Source organism: Tubulanus polymorphus, chromosome 4 (genome assembly GCF_964204645.1).
Source record: "Tubulanus polymorphus chromosome 4, tnTubPoly1.2, whole genome shotgun sequence".
Taxonomy (NCBI): Eukaryota; Metazoa; Nemertea; class Palaeonemertea; order Tubulaniformes; family Tubulanidae; genus Tubulanus; species Tubulanus polymorphus.
Genome location: NC_134028.1, coordinates 14,679,766 through 14,687,256, shown reverse-complemented (window position 1 = coordinate 14,687,256; position 7,491 = coordinate 14,679,766). Strand labels below are relative to the sequence as shown.

The 7,491-nt window shown below is 36.9% G+C and overlaps 1 protein-coding gene across 2 annotated transcripts; it reads left to right on the top strand.

Moving 5' to 3' along the window:
- The first annotated feature begins 2,372 nt into the window (after nt 1–2,372).
- Nucleotides 2,373–3,992, top strand: LOC141904698 (uncharacterized). Of its 2 annotated transcripts, XM_074793326.1 has the most exons (6): nt 2,373–2,436; nt 2,565–2,806; nt 2,910–3,087; nt 3,332–3,558; nt 3,654–3,825; nt 3,905–3,992. In XM_074793326.1, the coding sequence occupies exons 2-5, from the start codon at nt 2,726–2,728 to the stop codon at nt 3,687–3,689; spliced, it is 522 nt and encodes a 173-aa protein (XP_074649427.1). In that variant the 5' UTR covers nt 2,373–2,436; nt 2,565–2,725; the 3' UTR covers nt 3,690–3,825; nt 3,905–3,992. The 2 variants fall into 2 exon arrangements, with proteins under 2 accessions (XP_074649427.1, XP_074649428.1); XM_074793327.1 differs by lacking the exon at nt 3,905–3,992 and having other exon boundaries at nt 3,663–3,700.
- Nucleotides 3,993–7,491: the final 3,499 nt, after the last annotated feature.

Here is a 7,491-nt window from a genome sequence, read left to right as displayed (position 1 = left end):
ATCCATCTGATATCATTCAGCTCACTTCGATCTACAAATACCCCGTGCGTATTTTGAAAAATTATCGTTACAAAAGCACTGTCGGGCCGTAAACATCGAAAATTGAGCCCCATTCAAAGAGCCGACATGTTTTTCTAAGTCCTCTATCCGAAATCTACCGCACGTTTCTTGTCACATCAATTATCAATTCAAGCATAAATTAACAAATTTATTACCCAAAGATTGCACATTCTGTCGCGGTTTTTAAAAACTAATTTTAAAGGGTAACTGACAGATATTTTATTCTGGCATAATTTCCTTGGAAAAAATATATAGAATACGGATTTGTAAAGGTTTTTTGCTCTAAAAGTCATAGATCTATTAATAAAATCTATAAAATAGTACTTAAGTAACTGCATTTTCTTGCGGTGTGTTGAACTAGTTTCCGCAAACAAACATCGGCAATTTCCGGAATTCTCAAGTGCGTGACGTCACTACATGTACCAGGAAGTCTTTTGTCTCAGCGTTCATCTATACAAATGATTATTTACATGTTTACTTTTCCAAAATGGGACTTCGCTGTGTCGCTTATGGGTGCAGTCATGGCAGTGCTGACAAAGCAAGTACATTCTACTGGCCAAGTGATGATAAGACGAGGGCCATGTGGACGAAATTTGTATGCTAGAAGCGTTTAAACTGGACAGGGCCGACCCGGTATTCGGTCTTATGTCGGTATCATTTTGAAGAAACAGCTTGTGCAAATAAGATGATGTTTGACGCAAAATTCGCGAAAAAGTAAGCTTCATAATAAAACCCTTGAAATATAAATGAATAATTCCAGCCCATATGACTGGAACCTCCTGATTTAGGAGTATAGTATAGGATTTGGATGATACTGAAGATTTATTATTTTGATGAGATGGTCCCCGGACAACCTGGCCTGTAAAAAGCTATAATAGCGCTTTCATCATATGCAGGCATCGTACTACAAAAAGGGACCATTTCACAATATTAAATCTATGAATTACTGAGTGAAAAGTATCTTTATCTTATAATAATAGACTACTCCATTTATTGAAAACAAGATTAAACATAGCTGTCCTAAAAGGTCATAGGTAGCACAGGCCACAAATCAAAATGAATATCAAAATGCAACATATAATATCATTATGAGAGCTTTGCCAAATGAACTGATTTCTGAAGAAAATGTTTTATTTATTCAGGTTACTGCTAAAGTCAGGAGCTGTACCAACAATTCATATGCCGGTACAGCCAAGTCAATTAAACTCAGCTGACGAAATGCTTTTTTCACCCCCCAGACCAAAGGGCAGGGCTGCATATGAAAAAAAGAGAAAGAAAAAGAATATTTAACAATGTGGCGAACCCTCAAAAAGCCTCAGCTGTAATTCCCGATGATGAATCTTCGTTTCAAGACCCGGACTGCCTAGTTGAGTCCAACATTGCCGCCAAATCTAAAGAAATTGGCATACAAAGTGCATCAGATTGTGTGTCGAAAGGTGAGTATCTTTTTCAGTAGTGCCTTTTTCATTGTTGATACTGGTTTTTCACAGAGCAAAAGTTTAATTATTGATCTTTTGATAAATTCAGCTATTCAGACGCTTAAGACACCAGCAAAACCGAAAGTAGTAGTAAGGTACAAAACAAAACCTGTTTATGTATTCAAAAAAGTACGCCAAACCTCACGGGGGGTTCAGATAACTCCTGCAACAAAAAGTAAGCACTGCATTTAGGAAATATTTTCAATATAATCAATGATTGACTAATTTCTTATCAGATTTGATCACAATCCTATATCAATACTTATAATGAAAAAGTAAAAAAATTTCATTTAGGCCTATAGACTATTTTAAAGTTTTCAACCATGCATTTCAGCGATTGCCACAGGGGTAAATATGAAGAGGAAAGGTCGGCCCCTTGGAAGCAGCAGGAAGACCTTTGTTGTTGATAGCAGTTCGTCTGAGGATAATGATTCTGATGATGAATACATTCCATCTGAATCTGACTCGGGTAGTGATAATAACTATGATTCTGATGAAGAAAATATTATTTTTGATGAAATGAGGTAACTTTTTTATGAGTATGTCTCAGGTAATGCTTATTGCTGATGATTACTAGTGCCACCCTACAACGATCTATCTATCCAATTTTCAGAGATGACAGCCAGCTAGATTATGGGAAACAAGCTAAAGTAATCGTTTTCGAGCATAAACTATTTGAACTTTTCCGTCATTGTAATTCTTGCGGTGGTTATAACAAGATAGAGAAAAGAACCAAAGGCACATTACTAGTTGTTCAAACAACATGCCAGTTGTGCTGGAAACAGAGTAGTTGGCAGAACCAGGATTATATTGCAGGGAAACCAGTTTTGAATATTTTGATAAGTGCGATGATCTTGCTTACTGGAAACTGGCCAACAAAATCTATACGGTTGTTCGAGTAAGTCACCAGAGATGTGAACTTCTGATATTGTTAAATATTCAAAATTGTGTCCTAAATTCATTTAGGCCTAATATCCTCTGTTTCGATGGTTGAAATTTGATAGTGGGAACATAATTTTTTTCCAGGTTGCTAAATATTGCCATTCATTCAACGAGATCGTTTTTTCCGCTACCAACGAAATTTCTTTCATGGAGCAATTAACCGGGTTTGGGAAGTCAGCAGAAAAACAATTTTGGATGGTCTAAATGGTGAGCGATTACTCGGTGGTGATGGGAGATGCGACTCCATGGGACACTCTGCCAAATTTGGGAGTTACTCCATCATGGACATCGAGGCGAAGAAAGTTGTTTCACTGCAACTAGTGCAGGTAGATATACTGACGTAAAAGTTTTCAGATTGAAGTTGTGAGTTAAAATCTATTTTTTAATAGCCATTGATAAAAAATGCCATATTGCGCAATTCCTTTCTAGTCAACTGAAGTTAAAAACTCAAATGCCATGGAGTTGGAGGGCCTAAAACGCTGCACAACAGAATTAGGGAATATACCGGTAAAGGCATTTATATCAGATATGCATTTGCAGATTGGAAAATGGATAAGGACAGTATGGAAAGTTAGTCACTATTATGACTGCTGGCACGTTGTCAAAAGTAAGTTAAAAAAATCTTTGCATAAATGTCTGTATAAATTATAAATGCAAAAATACAAATTTGACTCAAATCTATGATTTTCAAAACTATTTGATTGAATTGATAGATCAGTTTCGAAAATTGCGCATAGAATTGAGTCAAAATGTCAAATACCCTCTTAGTTTTTCTTCACATTTTGGGTCTTTCAGCAATCACTTTTTATATCGTTGGATAGCTTGAAAAATCTAATAATCTATAATTTCAGGTATAACAAAAAAGTTAGAGAAATTAGCGAAGACCAAAGCCTTTGTGGACATTCAAGACTGGGTGAAATCATTAAAATATCATCTATACTGGTGTGTTTCGTCTTCCCCGAAAGACGATAAGGAATCAATCAAGAAAAATGGCTCTCAGCTGTGGAACATGTTCAGGGGGTACACGTCAATTGTCAACACAAACCTTATGTGGCTCAGAAAAAGTGGTTGTTACCAGGTATTTAATTGAAAACCATGTACTAGATAGAATAGTTCTATACCCAATCCTGATTTAGAAAAATGTGGAAGTAATCTATCAATTTAATCGTCTAGGTACGCCAGCAGGTGACAAGATTGAAGAAGTTTTGAAAGGAACAAGATTAGTGAACAAGGTCACCAAAATGTCACCATATGGACAGACAAGCCAATTAGAATGTTTACATTCTGTCTTCAACCATTTTGCCCCGAAAATGCTTCAGTTTTCATACAGAGGACTCCTCTCAAGGTCAGGCAAAAGCTCAAAACTGAATTATGCTATTAATTCTATTCTAATATGCTATTAACATATTTTAATATCATTCTAGGCTCCACATTGCAGCAATGCATTTCAATGAAAACAGCTCCAGGATGCAAAAACTAAAAAAAGATGGAACTGGTCGTGTGTCATTGATATACCCAAAATATAAGAAACGTCATGTGCTTCGATTTTTGCTAAATGATGCAACTTATGGTAAGAAATCCATATTAGATTTGCACTGACGTCTGCAGTTAAATGATTCAAAGATAACTTTGTCACTTAAGGTGTCTTAATGTCAATTGAATAGCATATTTTAAATCAGTATTCTATTTTCTTCAGATTATGTCAATGATTGTTTGAATGAAATCATAGGAGATATCAAAAAGAAACAACATACAAAAAAAATATTGTTAGAGCTCCTCAAAGCCTGACCAGTGGTCGAGAACGAGTTTCAAAGGAAGAGGTGTTGGAACTGCATCGTAGTAGATTTGTAAAGAATATGAAATGAGTTGAAAATGAAATGTAGAAAGATGAAAAATTTTTATTCTGTGATAAAATTTCATATAGAAAATTTAATACTGAGGTTATTTAACTAAATGAAATGCTATGGCAATCAGTCTTCGTTTTCTTCTTCTAACGCTGGCCATCGGAAACCTTTGTACAAATCCTCATCCCCATCTTCAGAAGGAAAATGAGCCCGGATGCAGGAAACGACACAGGACGGCAAAATAACACGATTTTTTCTGCCACAGTATCCCAAACACCATCGGGTAAATTGTCGATAGGCTATGTGTCTACACTTCTCTTCGATGGGTCCTTCAAACGCTTTATTTCCATATTGTTGTTTGAATGTTAACCAGGCTACCTGCAACACCCATCTATCTGTACAAACAGAGGCAAATGCATTAGTGTCAGTAATGCATTTAGGAACGGCCTCGTGGTGTTCAAATTCCAAAATTTCTGCCAATTTTTGAGTGACCTCTGGACTCTCCTGGCAACAGCTACATTCTGGTTCTGTGGGCAACACCTGGCAGTGAGTACACGAACACCTTAAAATAAAAACAATCATTGCGAAAATTAGACTTGGGTTCTAGAAAGTGTCCATAAGTTCAGCTCGGCCCTAACCTTATAGATTTCTACTGACAAGAAAATAACAAGCAACCCAGTACGGACACAGTACACGACGACGGTACAATGCTATGAAAATTTATTTTTGGTCTTATTGTTATTGAATTGCATGGCATGCATCAATGATAAAAAAAAACAGGGTAAGTTTCTATTAGGGTTGGTTGTTTTAACCATAAAATGTGCATTATCAAAAATGCATTTATATATAAAGATACAAACACATATTAGCAAATATAAAACCCACCATTCGTGTAAATTATCCAGGTTCAGCCTATTGAGTCTGTTGGGATTGTTCGACGGAACAATGGATTCATTTGTCTCATCTGGCTCCGGTTCGTATAGATACGGCCCAATGACTTCTTCATTTTCTGAATCTCCAGGGTCCAGTTCCACAGTTCCGAGTTAAGATTTAACTCCGAGTTAACTCATCGAAAATGAACTAACTTTAACTCAGAGTTAACTCTAACTCACAATTTTTATTTTGGATTACTGTGTATTCCATTTGTCAGGACATTAGACAGAAGACGACTTAGGATACTACCTTGAGTGACTCCACTAGTTTGACCGACTTATTCCAAGATGAGGCGTTCCGTTGATTTCAGCTACAAGTTTTCGTTCAGAGATAACTGCTGAGCCATTTGGGCGACCTATCATTGATACTGTTTCCTAATAGCCTGTTTAGTAATGGCTGATGTTGTGCCTTATCAAATGCTTCGTCAAAATCCACCGTTGAACAGGATTCTAAGACTGTGCAGAAAACCCGTTATCGCTGCTTTGCAGCTATATTTATTATTATTATTTTCTTCCACACCATTTTTACCAAAAGAACATAGGCTTTGTTACCTTACCGCTGTTTCATATACAATCTGAATATAAAATCGTTCAGCTCACTGAGATCTACAAATAGCCCGCGTGTTTTTTCACGAATCATCGTTACAAAAGCGCTGTCGGGCCGTAAACATCGAAAATTTAGCCCCATTCAATGGGGCGACATGTTTTTTTCCGATTCGTCATCCCGAAATCAACCCGCAGGCCGACTGTCACTTCGATTATGAATTCAAGTATAAATGAACTAATTTATTGCTGCAGACATCACATTCAGTCGCGGTCTTCAAACAGTGATTTTAACAATAGCCCATTTTCCTCATAAAATCATATTACCGATACACTGGAAATTTACTACTTTAGATTTTAAAAGCACTGTCGAGCCGTAAACATCGACGACTCGACGTGTGTTACTACATCGTCGTTCCGGGGATCAGCTGCGAGTTTCTCCTCATCATGAGAATCAAATCGAGTACAAATTAATTTATAACTACCAGTGATTTGGCTGCGGGTTTCATGCAGTTAGTTTAGCAATACCTATTTTTCTTTACCAAATTAACCGTGTATTTACTAAGATAAATCATACGCGTACCGGGGAGTCGTAGGCCTAAACTAAACACGCCGAAGAGATATAGCTGAGAAAAGCTGTTATGTCGACGAGGTATCAAAATAAAGAAATATATTACTTTATTCGGCCGCGGGCTTCAACCTCTATATCAATACCATCAATACTCTATATTTCCTACAGTACATACCGATCATTGTCAAATGCACAACGTATTTACTAAATATAAGTATACAACACACTCCTATCTGTATGCTGGACTCACACTTGACATTCGGAGTAAGCGTTCGCTGTGGAGGAAAGGAGATCGTTCGCTGTGTCGCTTGAAGTGTTTATCGAGTAAGAGTTTTACGCGACCTTAAGGCTTTAGTATAGTGGCTGATAAGACGAATATGCAAATGAGGGCGACATAACGACAAAACGACAAAACTAAAATAACGCGAGAAAACAATGATTTTGATTTTGTCGCCCGCGAAAAATTCAATATTTTGACTTTATCGCCCACGACAATTCATTACTTTGGTTTTATCGCCAGCGACAATTCATTATTTTGGTTTTGTCGCCCGCGACAATCCTTCTTTTTAGTTTTGTCGCCCGCGACAATTCATTATTTTGGTTTTATATTTTGTTTTTGTCGCCCGCGACAATTTTTTGTTTTTGTTTTGTCGCCCGCGACAATTCAATATTTTGGTTTTATCGCCTGTGACAATTCAATATTTTGGTTTTATCGCCCGCAGTAATTCATTATTTTGGTTTTGTCGCCCGAGACAATTCATTATTTTGGTTTAATCGCCCGCGACAATTCATTATTACGGTTTTATCGCCCGCGACAATTCATTATTTTGGTTTTGTCGCCCGCGACAATTCATTATTTTGGTTTTGTCGCACGTGACAACTCAATATTTTGTTTTTGTCGCCCGAGACAATTCATTATTTTGGTTTTATCGTCAGCGACAATTCATTATTTTGGTTTTGTCACCCGCGACAATCCTTCTTTTTAGTTTTGTCGCCCGCAACAATTCATTATTTTGGTTTTATCTTTTGTTTTTGTCACCCGCGACAATTTTTTTTGTTGGTTTTATCGCCCGCGATAATTCAATATTTTGGTTTTATCGCCGGCGATAATTCATTATTTT

Coding starts and splice junctions, on each gene's coding strand:
- LOC141904698 (XM_074793326.1), top strand. CDS start 2,726: ATGGGACACTCTGCCAAATTTGGGAGTTACTCCATCATGGACATCGAG. Junction 2,807..2,909: donor TTTCACTGCAACTAGTGCAG/GTAGATATACTG, acceptor ATTCCTTTCTAG/TCAACTGAAGTTAAAAACTC. Junction 3,088..3,331: donor CTGCTGGCACGTTGTCAAAA/GTAAGTTAAAAA, acceptor CTATAATTTCAG/GTATAACAAAAAAGTTAGAG.